The following is a 22,468-nucleotide window of genomic DNA, read 5'->3' as shown; positions in this document are numbered from 1 at the left end:
GGCTCTAGATCATCATGTATTGAGGTGCACATGTATTGAGGTGCACATGTATTGAGGTGCACATGTATTGAGGGCATGCTGTTTGAGGTCTGTCCCATTCCCCTGGGTCCTTGGCCCCAGAGTGGAGGCAGTCTCTAAGTGCTGTCTCCACATGCTCCTCAAACGTGGCTCTGAATCTTCTTCCTGCATCTCGCACCTGCATGACCGTCACTGGAAAGCCACTGGATGTGCAAGTGGGATGGAAGATCAGGCTGCTTCTTGAGCCCTCCTCATACCTGGGATGAGACTGCCCACCTCATTTCACCTTGAGGGCAGGAGATGGGGGAACATGAGGGGCATCTGCTGCAGATCAAAGCTGAAAATGCTGAATGTTGTTCCTCCCCAGATACCTAATCTTTACAGCCATCCCCTCTTTCCCTCTCTCCCCTCTTTCTGTTATCTTCCTGGGCATGCTACAGCTGAGAGCAGGGTCCCGTGATCAGAAAAGCAGGTCATTAAGAGCCTTCTCTAATTGTCAGTGTATTTCTTCAGCTTTACAAGCAGTGACAAATTGACTTTCACTTTATCATCTTATTGTGCCCTGTAGGCTCAGTCTGCCTTTGGCTGCACCTGCTGCCAGCAGCAGGTTGGCTGTGTGCGAACCAAAGCAGAATCATCACCCCAAAGTGCTCAGAAATTACCTCTGAAATACAGGAGATACTTAAAAATGAACATGTTCGAAATGCTAATAACATATTTTGGCTTCCTTTGCTTGGCTTTCGGAGTGTGGTCTTCAGTCTCTCTGGAATCATGAAAGCAAATATTTATTCTTCATGTTTGTTTTTCTTTTAATGAAAATTGGGATGGTCATTTAATCTTATGATTCCTGCACACGTGGCTTCAGAACAGACATCAGCTAACATGAGGCTTGCCAGGAAATAGTGACAGCTGGCAACAGCATCAAACACTTGTTTGGGCTTTTTCCTCAATACATATATGCTTTGTGCTCAGACCAACAAGGAGGTGAGCCCCTTGATTTAAAATAAATCCTCCCAGAGGAAAGAAATCCATCTGTCTGGGAAATGTTAGAAAATATTTCTGCCTTTATTTCTTTTTTTTTTTTTTATGAATACAAACTCTAGTGAAGAAATATTCCTCTGTTTCCATTGGAAGGCAGTAACCAGCAAAAATTAATGTACAGTATCGAGGAATGCTTGGTGCAAATGGACCAAAAAGGATTCCCCACAGAGTATCTCTACATACAGGAAAAAAGGTTGCTGCAGTTGGAAAAGACAGTCTGGTTATTACGGGGGTTTTTTGCATTTAATCTCCCAATTATAAACAATCAATGTGATTTACAAAATAATTTACAGAAAATGATTGGATTCATCATTGCAATAAATTACTCGGTACGATGCCACCAGTGTTGAGAGACGATACAATACTTCTGACACCGTCCGCGCGAGGCGAGTGGTTTCGTTTTTGCATTGGAAATCAAGGGACAGACCTACAGCTCCTCTGGCTGGGCTGTCTCAGATTCGTCCCCACCAGGGACCTCTCGGCAGCTGTGGTTCCACCAGCTTCATCTTCCCAAGAGGCCAGCACCCCAGACAGTCTGTGGTTACTTGGAGCAGCTACTGCCTTGCGCTGCCAGAAATGACTCAGGCCTGAAGTCGTGCAGGGCTCTGCGAGCTCCAGCCCTGCCAGCAGCTGGAGAGGCGAGCGCTGGGCACGGGAGGGCTCCTTTCCTGGTTACAGCTGTAAACCAAAGGTCACATCTGCAGGGTTTTGGCACAGAGAAACAGGGACTGTGGCAGGGAGTGAGCAGGGCAGGCAGGTGCAGAGCCAAGGCTGGGGCAGACCCAAGGGGCTTGGGCAAGACAGGGTCTTTTCTTGACCTCTATCGTTCTTTGCAGGACTCAAAGCATTGTGTTTTTGAGGTTGCTGCCTTCAAACCCTCTGAGGTCTGAAGGCGCCATAACGAATTCGTATCTTGTTATGAAGACCTATAAATCTTTTATCAGCCGCTCACTCTAAGATGAGGGAGTGGCACTGGACTGGACAAATATGGCATATCTTAAATTAAAGCTGGGTCACGATGCTCCCAGCACGTGGGTAGCCCAAGGTCTTGGTCCAATCTCTGAGGCTCGGGCTCTTCTCACCCTCACAGGTCTCTCCCCTTCATATGTCCTTCCCCCCTGTTTCCTTCCTAATAGGCATCCAGTGGTCATCTTCTGACTGCTGAGAAGCAGTAGTGGGGCCAGTGATATTTTGGGCAGTGCTGCCCACTGCCAGCCCATATGGGGGTGACCCCATCCCATTAGCTGAAATCTCCTGAATCCCATGGTCCCCCAACTTCCCAGTCCAGGTAGTGAGGAGGCAGTAAGTGGTGTAAGGAAGGATTTGGCAGTGGTTGCCCCTCTGGGCCTTGTGGTGAGAGGGCGGTCATGGCACGGAAATAACAAAACCCCTCAAAAGGCAGAAGGATCCAAATAGTGGAGAATCCCGGTGGAGCAGACTTTGCCCCAGTATCAGCTGAACAGATTTGTTAGACCTGGCTGCGGGGGTTAGTCTGCTGGAGGGTGACACCATGCAAAGACCTGGGACTAGCCAAGGCTGAGGAGTGGTTCTGCCAGTGCTGCCTAGGCAAAACCCTTGTGCTTCACCTGCTGCAGTGCTCCTGGGGGAGCTTCCATCTCCATCAAGTTTGGCTGGACTGTGGACTGTCTGGGGGGCTGGCATGGCTGCGGAGGGAAGCCCTCCATTCAAAAAGCACAGAGAATTGCTTGTTCTCAGGGTGTGGTGTGTGCTGAACCAACGCTGAGAGGTAGCAATGGGGGAACAGCCAGCTGCACTGTCCCCAGCCGGTCACTGCAACCTCTCCATGGAGAGAGGCAGAAATCTGGCCCTTCTTACAAGGACTGAGGGTTTCAGTAAGGCTTCAACCTTAGTTCTGGTACTGGGGGCTGCCCGTGGCACATGCTGTCCGTAGCTGCAGGAAGACAGCTTTTGGTGGTGGTGGACGAGTCCAATAAGCAAGTCCATGTGTTAGTGCCCAGTGACCTCTGGATGGCTTCTCTTTTCACAGTGGCAGAGTCAATTTGGGCGTTTCTCCCACACGGTCTTCTAAACGAGGCCAGCTGGTCTACAGATTGCTAGATGACCTCCTGTTTCGTGATGGCAGGTTGCGGGATGGAGGTGGGCTGTTTTGCCACGGTTGCAATGGCTCCGGGCAGCAGCTTATATTGCTCTGGTCCTGAGCCTGCAGGTGGAGATGGCTGTGGAGTTTCTGGAGTAGCTACAGAGAGAGAAATAAAATTAGAAGAGTTGATAGCACTGGGAACTGCCCTCAGTCATGTCAGGTTCAGGTGTAAGCAAAGCAAAGGCTCTGTAGCAAAACCATAGCTCCTAATGTTTGCTGCAAGGCAGCCCCGGACACAGAGACATGGTTAGGTGACTTGGAAGAGCCACAATAATGAACACTGAATGAGGGGAACTACTGGCATTTTGACCTGTACTGGCCACTTTTTTGGTCAGCTGATGTTGTTTCAGCCCAGATTCCCAAGTGGTGGCCCCATGTGGTGGACCAGATTCTCCTGTGTTTTTGCAGAGGGCAAAGTGAGGTGTGTCTGAACCATTCAAGGGAAGGGGAGCCTTTCCACTGATTTCAGTAGGCACTGGATGGGATCATTCGTCCCTACATTTAAGGGCCTGATAAAAGTTACAGTCTGATACGGAACATCTTGTTGAATCAGTTAGTCTAGCTTAATCTAATCTAACCCACGTCTCTGTTTGTCTTTCCCTCCTTTCTGCATAGGAATTTCTCACACACTCATTACCAGAGACTCTTGTCTTGCATGGAAATTTGCTTGCAAACTACCTCCACAGGCACGCTGGAAAGCTCTCAGCTTCTCCTGGGAGCTCACCGTCCGTCTGGCAATACTCACACATCTGCCCATTGTGCATCTGAGGAGGCATTGTGTTGGCCACAATGACGTTTGTTCCCAGGTTCTCCTGGATCAGATGAGGGTGCAGGGGGTGGTGAGCATGCGGCGTTTCACTTGATGAACCTAAAAACGTGCATATGACATTAGTTGCCACGATGAGAGAAGGAGACAGTTCAGATGGGCAGACCCCCGGCACCACAATGTCCAAGGCTTTGTGCATGATTAGTTTGTGCGTATGTGATCGGAGCACACCCTCCCCATCTTCCCCCATGGATGCCTTGGGCTCACTAACCCCTGCCTGCAGCCTGCTTTTCCTCTTATACAGGATTATATTCCTCTCCTCCTGAGTCACACCTCCATGTAAAGAATATCACAGTGGTAACTTTTCATTTTGTTTTGTCTGATTGGATGCTCCCAGTAGAAAATCTGGGACACTCTTTCAACCTCACCTTTCAGACCCTTTTGTTTTGATGCCTCCCTTCTGACATAGAGGAGGATTAGTGAAATGGCTGGCTGGTAGGAGTTTGGGGGTTGCACAGCAAGGCTTGTCTACGTGCAGAGGGGACGCCTCTCCGTAAACAGATGCACAGCTAATGCATGTCTACAGGTGAGAAATGAAGGACCCTTTGTTACTACTGCCAATGATGGGGGGAGATGACTTTGTGTGAGTCAAGGGCTGGCCCGCATACAGACTGTCTCTACCTTTTTCAAGTAGGAAACAGTGGCTATGAAGGTTCTTGAGAGAAGAGTGATCAGGGAGCACTGAGAGGCTTCTTCTAGGACCCTCAAGTACTCACCTCCTAACAGCATCTCCTGCAGCAGGTTGTCGATCTTGGCCATGCCGAAGAGCTTGACAAACTGTATCTGCTCTATCATCTGCCAGGTGATGCTCTGCAGCACAGGCAGCAGCAGCAGCAGCTCCCCGAAGCGGCCCCGTGAGTCATATTGCCGGTCATTGATGTAGTCCTCCAGGCTGACTTGCACCTGGTACCGCATCCGCTTGATTTTGGAGGGGTCACTCAGTCCTTTGGCATCTGAAACAACCCACAGAGCAAAATATCCAGGCTGCATCCCTAGGAACTACCCTTCAGTAATAGCATGAAGTCTGGGTGCAGGCTGAGGTGAGCTGTCTCTCATTCTGTATCATCTGCTGTAATGGATGTTTTTTTTTCTCTTCTTAGGCTGACTTCTCCCCTTCCTCTAAGAATAGTTTGGCCCAGAGAGGAGACCAGGCAGCATTCCCACAACTCAGGGCCATTATTAGTCAGCATAACCCAGACTAGTCCCCTCTGATGGTAACCATCACCAAGTTGGAGCGTACCTGGGTCAAAGAAGATGATGGCTTTCAAGCAGGCATATTCATTGTCATCTATCTGCAGCTCCTGGAAGGGAAGGACCAGCTCGTCGAGGATGCGGATGGCCACACGGTTCACCTCCACCAGTTCAGGGCAGTTCCGTGGGATGATGTGGTCGTTTCCTTTGGACAAACAACACAGAAACCATCACCATGTCATTAAACAAGACTTACCAAGGGTGGCAAGGAGTTCAAAACCCAGGTAGCCAACGCTGAGATAATTTTGAGGGTGGAGGACTTAAGAAGTTCCTCCTCCTTCTCTGGCTCAGCCTGGTAGAAATGCCGATCTGTGTTGCCAGAGCAGCCTCTCCTTACTCAGGAGTCACTCAAGCAAGGAAACGCTGCAAGGAGCGAGAGCCTTTTTCTCAATCACACCACAGCCTGCTTACACAGCCCTGGGAGGGCAATGTGAATGTTCATAGTCCCCCAGCTTTGCCATGATGTAGATGATAGCCAGGCCTAGCTGCACCCAAAGGTTGTGCTAAGATTGCTAAAATACAGAAGAGATCAAGCCACCCCCCTGCAAAAAGGATGCCCACAAACACTGAACCACCCTCTCCTTCACCCCGGCAGGGAAGCTTCGCAGAAGCAGATGGGCCAGGAGCAGAAGCGCACTCTTTACCTAGCAGCAAGACATCCTTGAACACCATGGACCTCTTGGCAGCTCCCAGTAACAGATGTTCCCCTGCGTGTGCTCGCAGCAGTGCTACCTGCAAGGGCAGGGAAAAGCTATTTGGGTGATGCATGGACAGAGACAAGGCTGTGATTTCACATAAGCAAGAGGGAAAGCCCAACATTCCTGTACTGCACTCAAGGATGGGGAGTGAGAGACCCTCTCATGTCACAGTCAGGCAAAGTGGTCAAAAAATGATTTATTACTGTGCATAAACAGCTATAAATCCGGCAGAACCAGTAGATAATAGACAGCACCTGAGACATCCCATCTTCACGGCACATGTCACGAACACAACCATGCTAGACTGTCCCAGCACCTCACACCAGCAGTGGGATGTGTTCACTGTGGGCCATTTGCAGACAGAACAACTCCTACCAAGTGCAGAACCAGGGACCATGCTCCAGCCTGGGAAGAGGTGAGAAGTACGATCTGCTGCTGTGGGCAGTTACTGTCCCTCTGGGCCGTGCCCACCTCCCATTGAAATCGCGCTCATGGGGACCCACGTCCGCCCGGCTGGTGGGGTCACCCTCTGGCCATTCGTTCCCTGCGCAGAAATGGGCATTTGGGCCGGGGAAGACAAAGGGATGTTTTTCTGCCCTGATGTTAATGATTGAAGTGTTTCTTTTTACACCCTCCAGTGGCTCCTGAGAATGTTCTGTATCTTTTGCCCTCCTTCGGTTAAAAATTTCAGAGATTTAGGCAGAAACAGAAGTTAACAATTGGACAGCCTGACACAGAGGCTTCTTAATGTCCAGCCAGGAGCCTCTGCTGGAGAAAACTATCATTAAACATTAATGGAGAGATTCTGAAAAGTGTGTCCTGATGGGAATGGTCCCCTTTGCTAGTGTGTTATCCCTCAGCATCTGACAAAGCCAAAAGAAGTCCTACACTACCAGAAATACCCAGAGAATGTGTGACCTGTAGAAGAGAACTCTGGTTAGAAAAGGTCCTGATGTCTGAGAGGGATTTTTTTTGCAGAGGGTAAAAGAGAGTTATGCAAAATAAACAGAGTGGAGGTCCTTGCAAAAAGACTACACACACATGATGCTGGGGAACCTTTATCTATATGCCAAAATCTAGCCTCTCTCTATCGCTATCCAAACATGGGTGGGTGTGTTACCTGAGCTGCTTGTAATTACCAGAGCTGCACAAAACTGAGCTTTGCAGGACATCTATCTGATGAAACTTAGAGAAGGATAGAAAAACTGTGAGTCCCAAGGGGAGCAAACCCCTCATGCAGAAATTTCCTGCCTAGTGCAAATTCAAGAAAGCTCAGTTTGGAACCACCATTTTTGTTTCCATAAAATTTCCTTGTTTGAGCAGGGTTAAAGTAAATTACTTCAACAAGGTAAAATCATCTCATTTGATATTTGTTCTTGCAGTGATCAACCCGAGAAACATCATTCCATTGTGAACTAGGATAAATGTAAAAGTTGTAACACAACAGAGTAGAACTTTAACTTTGAAATGAAACGGCTTTGCCCCACCAAACCCAGTACTTTGACATTTTGGTGGAGAGGAAGAATGAGGGGTTCGGTATGACCTTTCCTATAAAAATGTTGGCAGAGACGATTCATTCTCAGGCAACATTTTAATGGCAATATAACCGTGTTTTCCAACATTAAATGTTCCCACTGGGCATGTCTTGATTGGCTCTCGCGCCCCTTGGGCAGCTGGCTTGCACATAGTTTTGTTCATTCCTGCTCGCTGGTATTTCTGTCCTTCCTCCCGCACTCCCCTGAGTGTCTGCTGCCTCTGTTCTCACGCCATCCTTCAAAAGCATGGATGGCCTTAATTGATTAGTTTTAATGCAGCACAGTCTTTCCTCTCAAGCCCTTTGGGACTGACTGGGAACTGGCCATGACGGGGGATGGCTGGTCGTAACAGAAGACCTATTTCAGTTGAGACGAGGCTGTGGAGCATGCCAGGAGCTGCCTCTCCCCTGTGGGAAGGCAGGGTTCAGACAATGTCACCTTTAGGTTTTGTTTTCTTCTTTGAGAAATTTTGCAGCCCCACAATTGTAAAATGAGCTCATGTGGAAATTGCTGTAATTTGCAGAGTTATTAACCAGGTTTAGTGCCTCTGTTCCAAATGGCATGGGATGCATCCAAAAGGATGCAATGGGTTATGCAGAGCTGCCCCGAGCCTCCGCTAGACTGCAGCCTGTTTGCTGTGTGAAAGTCATTTGCCGTTGGAGTGCTTTTTGGGTTTCATAATTTTTGAGTTGTGTTTTGCCTTAGGCGTTTAACAGATTTCTTACCATTTTAAACAATTTAGCGCTTGCACACAATAGAAAAGAGGGAATGTGCTCCTGTGTTAACACCACTGAATTCCCCAGGGCTCTGTGCTGCTGGGTGATCACTGAAGAGCTCAGATTTAGGATTTAGGGGGTTTTGATCAACTGGATACTCTCACTTTCTGGATATCCTTTTTCTTCATGATATAAAAATTACCTCTAGGTCAACAGGGCTGGAGACTGATCCTAGCTGAAGAGAACACGTGCTGGTTTTGTGACTGTACATGAGGCAGATTGGAAATACATTCCTACCTGTGACAGGACCTGGGCTGGCCACTGCCAGAAGTGCTGTTCCCTGCCAGAAGTGTTGTCCCTTCTCTCTGGAGCCCCCCATCATGCACATGTGCTGTTCAAGGCTGGGCACATGTCATGTGCTGCAACATCTGCTGCAGACCTCTGAAATTTAGACTTACACAGGAGATACCTCCTTGTATCTCTCAGGCTGCCTGAGATCCTGCAGTATAGTTTTAGGGAGGACATCAAGCCCACTGTGCTTATCTTGGTTATGGAACCAGCAAATGTAATTTTCGTAATTTGTGTTAAATGCAAATATATTTCTGTTTTTTAACTCTGAATAGAGATTTTCTTATTGCCTTGGGAGCAAACTAGTGTTTAGTTTCACTAATTCCACACCAGGAGAATGGATACAGACATATGTCTGGGCAAGAGGCAGAAAGAAAGGTAGACAAGCAGATTTGGTTTTAAGTCTTGAGCTGACCTTAGGCTAGAAATCTGTCCTACTAAGTCTGATTACCCTAAGTATTTGTATAGCACTTTGGGTTTTCAAAGTGCTGCACAAATGATAATTAATAAATAATTGACTGATAGACCCATGCAAAATGCGCACCTGATTATGTACCTAATTTGAGCTCAGTGTTATCATGACTGTGCTCATCGACTGATTAGCTGCCCATGCAAATGGCCTGCGCTGGCATTGTATGGATGCCGTTCCCAATCAGCCGCAGCAGTCAGGATAACAGAGCGAACAATGCACATTTTCTTTGAAGGTCTCAGCTGCCTGGCTCTCCTTCGGCTCCCTGCTGCCTTTGACGGGGCAGAGTGTGGTGGGGTGGAGGGGGGGGACTTGCCTGGTCATCCAGGGGCAGCTCGCAGAAGGCAGGGATGTACTTGGCCCACTCCACCAACACCAGCAGCTGCTGCTTCATAGATTCGCACACGTCGGAGATGTTGGCAATCTTCTTCCCTCGGATGTCTCCGTTGATCACAGGAACCGGGGATGATATCTGGAAGGAGAGAAGAGGTCCTTCAGCTTTCAGTGCCACAGAGGAAACATAGACAAGAAAATCCCCAGCCCATGGGTGGCAGACTCCAGCATCAATGATTACTTTTTCTGTTGCACATCCAGCCCCCCAAATATGTGGCACAACTTATTTAAATTGAGCTCAACTTGGGGATCTGTGAACATGAAATGCTTCAGAGCTGAGGCTGTGGATCATCTTGGTAAATTGTCATGCTTTGAATAGACTGGAAAGCACAGAAGAAATGTTTCTAAAGCCAAATTCTTCCTCCCACTGAACAAATGTGCTCAGTCAAGACCCAGGAGGGAACAGAGGGGCTCGTGTAGTAGCCAGCCTCATCAGTAGCAAGGACACGTCCACCCAGTGCTGCTGCACAAGCTACTTGGTCCCACCAAAGGGCAGAGAACTGCTCCACCTTGCTCCAGAGCCAGTGCTTGGCCAGACCTGCCTCGTCTGCTTTAGACAGGAGACACACAGGCTCTACTTCTTCTCTCTGAGTCAGCGTGAGCACGAGAGGTCTCTGCTGAAGGTAGCTTCCCAGGTCTGACATTGCTTTCTGTGAGCACCAGGTCATTTATATTTGACATTACCCACTTTGAAATGCTAAAGACAGACTTTAAAGACAACGATCTCCCACCTCCCCCCAGCTTTTAGGCTGTTTTTGGCAAAACTGTGCATGTACAAACATGCCCACAGCACAGGTCAAATTTTGTGATTGCAAGGGCAAACAGGGCCACTTCATTTGCAAAGAACAAGCCTGACAGCTCTGCAAGTACAGTCACACAGAGCTGGAAAGAACATCTCTCCCAAACCACGCACCCAACCTCCTGGCCGGTTCTCATGCATAGCTGCTCACCCAGCTCACCTAAAAATTTGCCCTTAGTCACTACTTTATCCTCATGCTTCTGTGAGCAATTAACTCAACCCCATCACTGCCCTCTGCCTGCCCTCTCTGCTCTTGTACGACATCAGCTCTTCCTGTCCTATTCCTGCCAGCATTTTCAGCTTGGACCCTGCCAGCCTCCCCAAGGAAATGGAGTTCAAATGCCACCTGCAATTTTTTTTTTCAGGTTGCGTTACCTGGAAGTTTTCCAGCTCTCGAGCTATTATTGAATAAATAAGATTGTAAAAATCTCACCATGTATTACCCTAATCAGAGAGCCCGGAAGGCTTAGCAAATAAATAAAGACCTCTGAGTGAGTGACCCGAGATCTTGGAGAAAGCAGCTCCTCAGCAGTATCTCGTTCTAATTAGCTAGGCACATAAAAGTTACCAATTACTGTGCTGGAGCCTGCCTTGTTTAATGAGTGTCTCTGTGCTCTGTGGGGGAGCAGGAGCTCCCCTGGATTTGTCGATGGTTGTAGTTTTTATCAGCAGACCCTGCTCCAGACTTACATGTGATGCCACTGCAGGATTCAGACTCCTGGAAATGTCCTTAGATCTGGTGACTTGAGACCCCATTATCTCACACTTCTGGGAGCAGCACCAATATTATTTTTATAGGGTATATAAATATGTTACAGCCTGCGTAAGACCAGGTGAGACGTGGGATGAGATTGGATGTTTCTTGCGTGCAGGATTGGCCCGTAGCCCTTCTGGCATATCCCCTCCTGGGAAAAGTGGACCTTACAGCCCGAGCCCTAGCATGGAGCCCAGAGCACAGCATATCCTGTCCTGGAACATCTGCCTGGACAGTCTTCAGGGTAATGTGACCCCTGAAGCAAGGAAGAACGTAGACTATCAATTTGAATCCCTCTTCATTTTCCCCAGGAAAAGGAGCACTGCTCTCCCCAGCTGCCATGAAGGGTGGCAGCTCTTGCCTCCAGCACAGCCCCATCCTCATCGCTTATTCTTGCAGACAAACCCACCCTGCAGCCACTGCTTTCCCATCCCCTCCTGTGTCCTCCCAGACAGTGCTGCTCTGATGTACACCATTTGCAACATCCAGATTCTTAAGTCAGAGTCATCCTTTCAAGTGAACACTCTGGGAAATAAGTCTTGGCAGTATGCTCGTGGAAATGGGGAATTTCTAGCAAACACTGGAAAGAATATCTGCATAAAACTGATTCCTCATGAAACTCTGCAGGAAGCCAGAATCCAAAGTTCCTAACAAGGAAGGGAGGCTGCTCGTGCGAGGCCAGCCCCTCGGCTGGCGTAGGTGGCCACAGCTCCTTGGATTTTCAATGATTCTACCCTATTTTCTTCCAGCAGGCTCTCCAGCTTTCACATGTCCCATCAAAGCAGAACAGATTATTGCATATTATTATAACTGAGTTCTGGACCAAGGAGCACTAAAGGGGTGGTTTCAGGTAACAAATGCCTTTGAAAAAACAGTGTTGAGTTGGCAGATAAGTTACTTAGAAAAGAGGTGGTAATTTGAAGACTCAGCTGGTAAATACTCAACTGGCTCTACTGGCCAGATAGTGCCTGATGCTTTTGTGTTTGCCAAAGAAGAACGAAGAGATACCTGTTGTGCCAGGACTTCTGCCTGCAGTAAGACGTTGATGGAGGGCAAGCTGCTGTCTTCGTAACTTGATCTCCGGGTGCTGATTCGGTCCCGTTCATTTTGTACAGCTGCAAGAGAGTATTCTGTCTGAGCGGCAGGTCGTTCATGGCAATGCACACCAAAAACTAGCACAGACTTTTGGCGTTCCCCTTCCTTAGCTGCAGTTTCCCAGCTTCCCTGCCTGGCAGGGCAGAGGTGCAGCTGTGTCTGGTTTGTGATGGGATGCCTGCGAGAGCTGACTACATCTGGTGGTTCTGTTTTCACATTCACTTTATTAGGCTTTCCTGGGAAGGGGTCATTTCAGAGCCCAGGCACCTGGTTCAAAGCCTGTAGAGTTCAATGGGAAAGTTTCCTTTCCAAGGATCTGGCTCTGAGGTTTTTGATTTCAAGATATGGGGCCTGAAACGGTGGCCACGCTCACACATGCAGCCCAAAGCTTATGCATGAAATGGAGGAGTCAGGTATCTGCATGGCTTCTTTGTCCACATGACTTCTGTGAGCTCCAGGAAGCTCTTGCACTGTGTATGTGCCGTTGGAAAACTTCCATCTAAGCTACAATAAGGAAGGAAGTGCAGAATAGCTCCTCCTTATCTATCTGGAGCAACAGAGCTCTCTCATACCGTATTGTAAAGAGACTCCCAGGACAGGTTTGACACCATCCCAGGACAGGTTTGACCCCATCGTGCCTCCCTGCTTGGTCTAGTCTTGAGGATGTGGGCTTTGAGTCTCGAGGTGGCAGCAGCCGGAGCAGGAGGAGTGGTGCTGAGGGGGAGGATTTGCCTCTCTATCTGCCACAAGGGCTGGCCGTAACTCACCGCAGCCACGCCAGTCAAAGCCATCTGCTCAAACAAGGTATTGATCGATGGCAGGGGAAACAGAACAGTTCCTGCCTTAGGCTGGTGGCTCTCTGGATTAATACGTTCTCAATGTATAAATCTGCCTGATAAAAAGCAATAATGAGGCTGGGCCAGAAGAAAAGCCCTGCAGTCAGCGGCTGTAAATAGGAGCTCTCAAGGTTATGCTGCTTGTTATCAGTAGCAGGCCCCCGAGTTCAGTCACGCCATGATGTTTTCCAAATGTTTGCTCAGTATTAGCTGGTCATGCACCTAATGTAACTTCTATTGAATATTAACAGACAGCAGCAAAGCTCTGGGCATGGGATGAGCGGGCGCTGCGGGGAGAGGAGGATTCCTATGTTCTTCAGGAAAAGCCAAGCCAAGTTCCTTGCAATACCTCATCCCCTTTAACAGGGAAGAAATATTCCTGCTCAGAGGTGTTCCCACAGGCCAGTGTTCCTGGGGAAGCCACCCAGGTACTGCTGGTACTTCCCTGGTGTCTTCAAGGAACCCTTTTCTCCTAAGTTTCTCCTCAAGGGGGTGTGAACTGCGGGGAGCACAGGTTTAATTTCTCTACGTGGAACAACAGGACCAAATGCTTCACAGTTGTCCCTTTGCAGACATCAATGGGGTGAGCTCTGCAGGGTGCCAGGCAGCTCCTCTGCGCTTCTCCTGGCAGTTTGTCCCTCCACCAACAGGGCCACCAGCAGGACCACCAGTGGGGCCGCTAGCAGGACCACCAGCAGGGTCACCAGCAGGACCACCAGTGGGGTCACCAGCAGGGTGACCAGCAGCCTCGGGTTTCCTTGCCACTGTGAATATTCCTGAGAACCAAGCAGGGATAAACAAGGGGTGAATCCTGTCCTGTTGTGTCTGAGTCATGGGGACCTGGAATGGCTGCAGAGGCAGAGAGGCAGGGAAGTTGGTGGGGTGAGCCTGGGCTATGCAGGGGGGTGGATATCTTTACTCATTTCATATGGAGTTAAATAGCCAAAATGCTCCACCTTGCTCTGGGGCCTTTCTGCTGTGACTGATGTATCAGATAAAACTGAGGTCTCTGCAGAGAAGCAGCAAGAACCTATATGCACATTAGGAAAAAGAGGGGCAAAGTGACAGTCGGACCTTTGCTGGACTTGCCCATCTACCTGTGGATTTCATAGTGACTCTGGGGCACTCTCGCGAGCTTGTCTTTGCTGGCATTTTGAGAGGTGCCCTGAAATTGAATTGGGAGCCCACAGGTCCCCCTCCCATGCCTTGCCCTCAGCTGTTGGGATGATGGCTGCTTGCAAAGACTTCGCATGGGTGGGAGCGGGGCAGGTTGGGCACATTCAGGGCTCACAACTGGAGGCCAAAACTCCCCTTAAATCCCCCTGTGATGTCTGGATCTGTGAACAGGGGAGCATTGTGGAGGGAAGACAGGGCTGAGCTGGCTGGGCAAGTATGTACACAGCAGGGACCGGCCTTGGGCTGCGAGGGCTTAGGGCTTCCTCAAACATATGCCGCCAGCGTGACTGCTGCTGGGGGGGAGTGCAGGGAAGCCACACCATCACCCACCTTCCTTCTTCATTCCTGCTCGGAAGCACTTCTTAAGCCTGCAGTATCGGCACTGGTTTCTTTTGTCTTTGTCTACCACACACTGCCTGTTAAACCTGGTAAGAGAGAGAGGTGTGAGGAGCAGGAAGTCAGAGCCTGAAGGCAGGACAAGATACTCCAGCTCCAAGATATGCTCAGAGCAGGTTCCCAGAGGCTCACCCTGAGAGAAGAGCCCTGGTCTGTGCAATTTCCATGCTTGCTTTAACCTGAGGTTTCTTCTTTGCACCGAACATCTCAGCCCTCTGCTCTCCCTCTGGATGTTCAATAAGGATGGGCTAGAGCTGACAGTCACACGCAGGAGCTCAGGCTGCTGGTCTTACCCACTAAGCACTGGGCACAGGATGCTCATGATGGACTAAACAAGCCCCAGTGAAGTTAAAGGCGTGAGCCAGGAGGGTCAGAGCCAACTTGGTAGCTTCTATTGTAAGTTAGATCCCAGTTAGAACAGCGGAAGAATGCATTTATTCTGAATTTTTTAAAAAAAAGCATAAAAGGCTGTTCTTGAGATAGTCAGGTTAAGAAGTGCGTTTACGTCCCTGCGTCTTTCCAGGGCTGTGTCTGGGATCCAGGCAGGTCTGACCCCTGGACAGCATCGCTGGTATGTCTACAGCTCTGCAGCCACCTGCGCTTCAGAGGGGACTTGGGAAGCAACCAGTTCCTTCCCTCCACACTTGTATCACCAAATCCAACACACATGGCGGGGCAAACATTGGTCTCCCATGTGTGTGGCTCTTGTATGTAGCACAAGCCTGGTGGCCATTTGCAACATGCATTTCACTTGCAAATTTTCTCTAATTTACTGCAGATTAATCAAGCTTGCAAAGTAAAGACAAAGGAGTACAGCGCTGGGAAAGGGCTCTCAGCCATGCTGAGTGCTGTAGCTTTTGAAAAGGCTTGTTTCTACCATCCTTTTTAAAGCCCCAAGCTAAGATTTGCCCACATGGATGCCTGAAAGCAGCTTTTTAAGCATTTCTGTAGCACTTACATAAAAGCTGTCATCTCCAAAGAACTGGGCACCTTGGCTTTTCCCGCTGGAGCTGTAGGGAGGGGGGTCCCTGGGCAGCCAGCTTCAATAACGCTGGGGTGCAAGTGATAATGTGCTTCATGTGCACTCACAAATCAAGGGTTTTCCGTCCCTCAGATTTTAGAGTCGTGTTGCTGTTCATGCTCTCTAAGTGGCTGTCAGGCCATCAGGAGTAACTCACTCAAAAAGCCCAAGTGTTTTAGACAGTTTGAGCTGAGGATTCCTCGATTTCCCCTGCGACTCTCTATGTCTCAGTTGCTCAGAGCAGGGAGCAGGCAGGTCACAGCCACTGGTGGCACAGGAGAGCCATGAGCTACCACCAATGACACAAGGTGCAGTGCACGAGTTGCAGGAGCAACATGTGTGTCTCATCCGCAGAGACGTGCATGCCGTGCTCCCCAGCTTGTGTCTTTAGATGTTCTTTTACCATGTAACAGGCAGTGACAGCATTTTAGGTAGATGGCAGACACACTTCCATCTCATGGTGGAGAAGGGAAGGGAGGCCATTGAAGTGCCCCCAGGGAGAGAGCAGGGTTTGTGCTGCACTCAGAGCACAGAGCAGCGAGGTGCTCAGCCCCTCTAATAAGGTTTCCCCCCGGCACCACTTTGCTCGCTGGTTGCATCCATGGTTGGCCACATCCATTTGCAAAGAACGCGAGATTGGCCCATAAAGAACAGGGTAAGACCTCCAAGGGTCTTTCCCCACTGATCATTGGAGGGCAGCCCCAGAGTGAGGGATGTCTCTGGCCCGTCCCAGCTGGGGGTGAGGTCAGGGAAGGCGATGGAGGATGCAGGGAGGATGAAGAGGATGAAGGACTGTGCTGCTGTGCTCTGAGGGCTTTGCCATTCAGCTCCTAGGGACAGTTTTATCTCAGCCATGCGACTCTGTCCCCTCTGTCCTTACCTGCAGGAGTACATGTGGTTCTTCCGGACGCTCCTCCTGAAGAAGCCTTTGCAGCCATCACAGCTGGAAGCCCCGTAGTGCTTCCCTGTGGCGCGGTCCCCGCAGATGGCACACAGCGCACTCACCCCGATGCTGTTGGAAGTGTTGAGGTTGGCTGCTTCTGATGGAGACGTGTCTGCTTTGGGAAGGGCACAGGAAGAAGAAGACAGTGAGACAAACAGCCAACATTTCCTAACTCAGTTTCCAGTGAGAGACTTGATTTTTGGAGGAACCAGGCAGCTGCAGGCAGGCTGTGGAGCAGGGGCCGGTCAGAGAGGTGTCAGAGATGAGTGCTCTGAGTGTCTTAAGTTACTGCATTTTGAGTGTGCAAAAGCTCCCCGTGTGCCAGGGTGAGACAGCTCGTCCCAAAGGCCTGACTCCAGTGATGCCTTCAGACAAAATGGAAACCCATTTGCAGGAGTCACAGAGCAGGGCCAAAATTCCTTGGAGGTGTGCAGACGGTTTGGGCTGCAGTAGTGTGGCCAGAGAAAAAACTGGTGCAGAGTTAAAGCTGAGGTATTACAGCTCAGGGTGAGCAGCTGAGTTATTAGGGACGTGTTTGTGTTATAACCCCAAAAGAGCCCGAGACAGCCCTGAACAGACGCTATTAGAGAAATGAAGTGACCAGCTCCCTTTGCTGAAGAGCCTCTCTACCAGGCGTGGAGCTCCAGCCTGCATGGCCATTCTTCAGGAGAACAAGACTTTAAGCGCACAAGAAACTCAAACAACTTCATCTGGAAAACTCACGTGGGCAAACACTACAAGGAAGGACTGATGAAGCTAACCCAGAAAGAAAGGGTGAGGCTATGTATGGAGGCTGTATGCTGGGTGTCTTCCAGAGTCTAGTAGCACCACAGCTGAGATTGGTGGGTCTTACAGTCCTTACAGGCCAAGGAGGGCTGGCAATTGCAGGGCTCTTTTGGGAGGGTGGGGAATTGCAGCAGCCTCTGTAGCAAAGCACATCTGAAAGGCTCGAAACCATGCAAGCCCTACACTAAAACCCCTCCAGCAAGCCAAACAAACCTCAAGGCTGAAGGGATCAGCCCTTAATTCAGTTGATCTAATTGTCTCCTCCCATGCACATTTTCCTGTATCAGCACGGGCACATTCCCCTGCCTCAGTGGAAAGCCCGGCTGCAAATGATACCTGGGATCTACAAAGCCATAGAAACCTGCTGGGATTTTAATACTTGAGTCTATCGGTCCCTGGTCTCTGGGTTTGGCAGGGATGCAGTTAACTCTCAGCCCAGGAGGGCCACAGCTGCTCCCACTTGGCACCCAGCAGAAAGAGGGCTGGGTGCTATAAAAAGGCTGGTCCCAAGAGGAGCAGTTGGAGTGTGGGTGCTGGGGGAAGCTAAGGCAATGCTGCCTGGGGCAGGGATACAACTTTAGCATTTATTTTGCAGAGAAAGGGATGTTGCAGCAGATGCTGCACAGCCTCCTCATGCCACCCCTTGCCGTGAGTAACCTGGAGTGGATCCTGAGAACCCCAGCAGCGAGCCGGCACAGGGGATCCTGAGCCAGCCCCTTCTCTGCCTGTGGCAGCAGCTTTCATTTCCCTGCCTGCTTTCTGTCTTTCTCATTCCTTGTGTCCCTCCTGTGTTTCTTTCCCAAGTCAGTTTGCTGCCTCTCCGTGTCCTTGCCTGGCACACCCTGTTGTGCAGCCACACTTCTCTGTGTGCAAAGCTCCTCTTTCCGTTCCCAAAGCCCTGGGCTCCTCCTAGGCCTGCTCTGGCTCTCTCTCATCCCTCTGAACTCCAAAAACATCCTTCCTCTAAATGCATCCCAGGGGCTCGGCTCAACGGAGGTCATTCCAGAAGGAAAGTTAGATTTCCAGTTTCAGCTAAACATAGGACTTAGAGAGCAAGAGCTGATCTGCCTATAATCTTGTTACTTGTATATCTGTGACGGCTGAGATAAATCCTTTTTTAGCAGTCTGTCATGCTGTAATCAGATGAACATAGAACAGGAAAAACTGGCACCATTATCAAAGAAATTACAACATCTTAGTCTGATAGCCAACCGACAGTGAAATTGCCTAGTGGATCATTTTCCAATTAAGTTTATTTTGTAGTCCAGAAATGTGGGCTTCTGGCTGCTGCAGTGAAGTGGGTTTAGCGGGATTGATTTGGAGTTAAGGTAAATAGAGGAAAGAAGGAATCCTACTTAAAATTTGTGCTCTCGTGGTAGAGACTTGTATTAGGAGGATAGGAACTCCTTCAAAGGTTCCAGTCTGAGCACAGGATGCATTTGGTTTGTGACAGCGTCAAACTTGGTCACTGCTGAGCAGCCACCTCTGGGCTGGAGCTGTGTGGGGCAGGGGCCGAGCTCTCCTGTGGTCCTTGGCCAGAAAAGGAGGCAGAGGTTTTGCGGCAGAGGTTTTGCAGGCAGTTGCCAGCGTGCCAAAGCAGCCCTGGAGATGAGACCTGCCCCGGTCTGGAGCTGGGCAGAGGAGGAGGAAAGGTGCTGGTGCCGCCTGACCCAGCTGACTCATCTACCCCGAGGGCATATTTCATATTGCGCCTGATCTTGTCATATAGAGTTATCATATCCCTCTGCCCCGTGGAGCCCTCAGTCCTGGGGGGGGCGAGTCGCAACCCCCTGCGCAGGAGCTTGTGCATGTTGGGTGGGAGAGGAGCACAGAGAGGGAGCAAGACCTGGGCTTTCCTGGAGGGTCTGGATGGGCATCGGCGGAGACAGAGGGGGCTGCTCTCAGCCCCGACACCCCCAGGTGGGTAAGGCCAGCCTGGGGAGCGGAGAAGGGGCTGAGACCTAGCGTGGCAGGGGGTTATTGCACAGCAGAGCTGCTTCGGCACCACGCTGTCACGTCCGTGAGAGAGCAGAGCTGTATACCAGGGAAGACCCCAAGACAGGCTGTAAGGGGAGAGCCCACACTGCCAGCACAGCCCCCTCAGGACAGGGGTGCTCTGGCAGCCTCGGTGACGCAGCAGGCAGGAGGAAAGGGCTTGAGGGGTCACTTCTGCAGCGTGCTTCGTTTAGTCATTAACTTCGTATTTAGAGAGACTTTAGGGGGGACTTGGAGAGGAATCTCCTGTTATCTCTGAGCATTTGATCACCGGGGCTCCTTGGTCCCCAGATGGGTGGGCCAGCATTGCAAATCCTGGTGGGTTGTGTGATCCCATCCTGCCGAGGGCACGGGAACACTTGTCTGTCCCCACCAGGTTGCCTCTTCCCAGGGGCTGAGCCTCCTGGTCCTGCAGCGCTGCCAGGGAAGGGGATGCCACCCTACACCCCAGCGCTGATGGGGAAGGACCGTGTTGCAGGGGCAACGCCTGAGTCACTTTTCCTAGTGATTTCCACCCTTTTCAGGCACAAATGGTTTTCTGCTCTGGTCAAAACTAGCTCCAGCTGCTGCTGGGGTGGGACGGGCTCTCTGCTCTGGAGCCATGGGCTCGGTCATCTGTCCGGGGAGCTGTCAGTAGTGTTTCGCTCAGAAACTTTTGTCTAGTCTTTTCTCTTGGCTGGGGTCTGGGGGAGGTGAAACCCACCCGTGCTCAGCCCCGGTCCCTGGGCTGAATGTCTGGTGGGGACCTCTCATTGCACCCATCTCCTGGCATCTGCCCATCTCCAAGGTGTCTGAGCTGCAGGGCACCATCCCGCTTACGCCGAGCACAGCATTGCTCCGCCACCTCTGTTTCTCCCCGGGGAAAGCAGAAACCCCCCAGTGAGCTGCTGGGAGCCCCATGGCTGACACCCCCGCCATGCCTCAGCCCTCCCCGGGAGCATTTCAGTGGCCGCCCCAGGGAATTCTCCTCCTGCAGCCCTCGGCTCATCCCACCGCAATGGAGGGGAGAAGACGGAGGGGACTTACCGTTGCCCATAGCCAGCACCTGCATGTTCTCAAACTCCAGAGTGGTATACGCCGGGTCTAGCGCTGCGCTGTAATCTGCCATCTCCATGTCTATTAGGGCTTTGGAAAGGCGCATTATCATCAGCAAACACGGGCCAGATTGTACCGATTCCCTTGTCCAAGTCTATTGGCCCTTCTGCCTCCCTCTGCCTTCACTGCGTCCCCTATCTGTTGTCTTTTATTTCAAATATTTCTCTGAAAGGATTTGCTGAGCCTCAAGGCCTATACTCCCCAGAGGGGTGGAGGCAGGAGGCAGGGGGTTAATCTTTAATCGTCTCACCCACTGCCGAACGCTGCTAAGCTGGTTTTTTTTTGGTTGTTTTTTTTTTTTTGGTGGAGCAGCAGTGATTCCTGTTGACTGTTTATGATTGAATCTCGAGGCACTTTGCCGATCCCGGCTCCCAGGCATAGGCAGCACCGCGGGAGCAAGCACTTGCCACCCAAGGAACACCTTCCCGGGCTATTGACCTTGATGCCGGGCTGCCGGTGTTGGTCTTAATTGTACCTGGGGTGGAAAAGTTGGAAGAAGCCCCACCAGGAGAACAAGGTTGCTCTTCACTTCTGTCATTGCCTTCTGCTCTCCACCGTTGGTTGCCTTCTCCCCCTGATTTTCTCTTCCCTCACTCCCTCTATCCCTCCCACACCTTTTGCTTTTTCTCCCTCCCTGTCAGAGAAGGTCATTGCCTGCCTGGCAATTTACACGTTGCTATGCAAAGTAACGACATACAACTCCTTTTACTTCCCTATAAACTGAGTTTTACAGGGGCTGGATGCGCTATAAACAGGTCCCACTCTGCAGCCGTGCCCAAATGGCAAGCGGGGCCAGGGGGTGGCACAGGTGTCCTGGGCATCGCTAGGACTGCTCCTGTTCCACCACCAGAGCCACCCTGTGCCGGACATCCCCTGGCCTTGGGTTTTGACTGACATGTCTTAAAATTTTCATTAGGCAGTTTACAACACAGCAGAGCTTTACTCTGCAGCGAGATTTTTCCTTCTGCAGGTGCCAGCTCTGCCTCCTTACCCAGACCTGGGGTCCGACCCACTGGTCCTGGGCAGGGGGGACTGGAGCGAGCAGCAGAGCTGCCTGTCCTCTCCTTGCTAACCTGGGTTCTCTCCTCCCCAGCTGACCCTGGGAACATCACTCCTCTGCTTTGGACAGGGCTGAGATGGTTCAGTGTAATTGCAAGATCAACAAGTGGGAATTTAATCAATCACTGAATGGCATCGGCTGGATGGCGCAAGACATTCAGCAATTAATGGTTTGGTATCAGCTCGCTCTGCATTGAAAACATCCCCGTGATTTCGCAACCAGCAGCGTCTGACTGAGTCCACACACTGCTGATTTAGGCTCCCAACTGGCTTGTATTTGTGCTTCCCAGGCACCCCAATGCAGCCCTGGCCCCGCTGGCGCCCCAAGCCGCCCTGGCCACGGTGGCATCACTGTCATGACGTGACACCAAGGTCTCTGGCTCCACAACAGCATGTGCCTTTGGGCAGTGATGCTAGCGATGATTTGCTATTTACAATTTAGGACCCAAGGGATTGTTCAAGCAGCCATTGCCCCCAGAAACTATGACCTACGCAGCACTTCCAAATAGCTCTTCTACCCTAAGGCTACAGGTCTGCAGGAGCGAAGCTGAGCCCAGGGGACAGCCCCTGCATTCGCACTGGGGACTGGTGACAAACAATCCTTTGTTGCGAGGAAAACAGTCATCCGGTCTGCGTTCCCAAGAGAGAGGCCAGAGCTCTCCACGCTCACGTGCCAGTAGCTCTGCCCTTCACCAGGAGCAGTCCTGAGCCAAAATTTGTTTTTGCGGTGCGCACACTGGGATGGGGATGCTAAGGTAGAGCATAGCCCCCGCCGTGGCCTCGTCCCAGGGACCTCCATCCCAATCCTGGCCGGGCCACGGTGATCCCTTTGATTAGATAAGTGCTACAGACACTAGGTCAAATATGTGCAGGATTTGCCGCAGCGTCTAGTAAAATATTGTAAAAACATGGCCTGTTTTCCTCTGCTCAGCAAAACAAACCTTTTGCTTAAATCGCCTGCTGAGCAAAAAAGGATGAAAAGGCCATTTGCTCCCCGGGCAGGAGGGATTAAGAGGGCCAGGAATAGAAATCAGAGAGGCAGCGTGTGCAGGAGAGCGGCAGATAAGGAGCGGGGAAGTTTGGAGAGCATTAGGTG

At 50.7% G+C, this 22,468-nt stretch overlaps 1 protein-coding gene across 2 annotated transcripts; it reads right to left on the bottom strand.

Moving 5' to 3' along the window:
* Positions 1 to 795: 795 nt before the first annotated feature.
* HNF4A (hepatocyte nuclear factor 4 alpha) lies at positions 796 to 20,489 on the bottom strand. Of its 2 annotated transcripts, none has more exons than XM_054218915.1 (10): positions 20,245 to 20,489; positions 16,375 to 16,552; positions 14,408 to 14,502; positions 11,979 to 12,085; positions 9,337 to 9,496; positions 5,903 to 5,986; positions 5,248 to 5,403; positions 4,724 to 4,960; positions 3,927 to 4,049; positions 796 to 3,277 (listed from the first exon to the last, which is right to left on the bottom strand). In XM_054218915.1, the coding sequence occupies exons 1-10, from the start codon at positions 20,363 to 20,365 to the stop codon at positions 3,135 to 3,137; spliced, it is 1,404 nt and encodes a 467-aa protein (XP_054074890.1). In that variant the 5' UTR covers positions 20,366 to 20,489; the 3' UTR covers positions 796 to 3,134. The 2 variants fall into 2 exon arrangements, with proteins under 2 accessions (XP_054074890.1, XP_054074891.1); XM_054218916.1 differs by having other exon boundaries at positions 802 to 3,277; positions 16,375 to 16,549.
* Positions 20,490 to 22,468: the final 1,979 nt, after the last annotated feature.

Source organism: Rissa tridactyla, chromosome 12 (assembly GCF_028500815.1).
Source record: "Rissa tridactyla isolate bRisTri1 chromosome 12, bRisTri1.patW.cur.20221130, whole genome shotgun sequence".
NCBI lineage: Eukaryota > Metazoa > Chordata > Aves > Charadriiformes > Laridae > Rissa > Rissa tridactyla.
The sequence above is the reverse complement of the archived record's forward strand: the minus strand, read 5'-3'. Positions and strand labels throughout refer to the sequence as shown.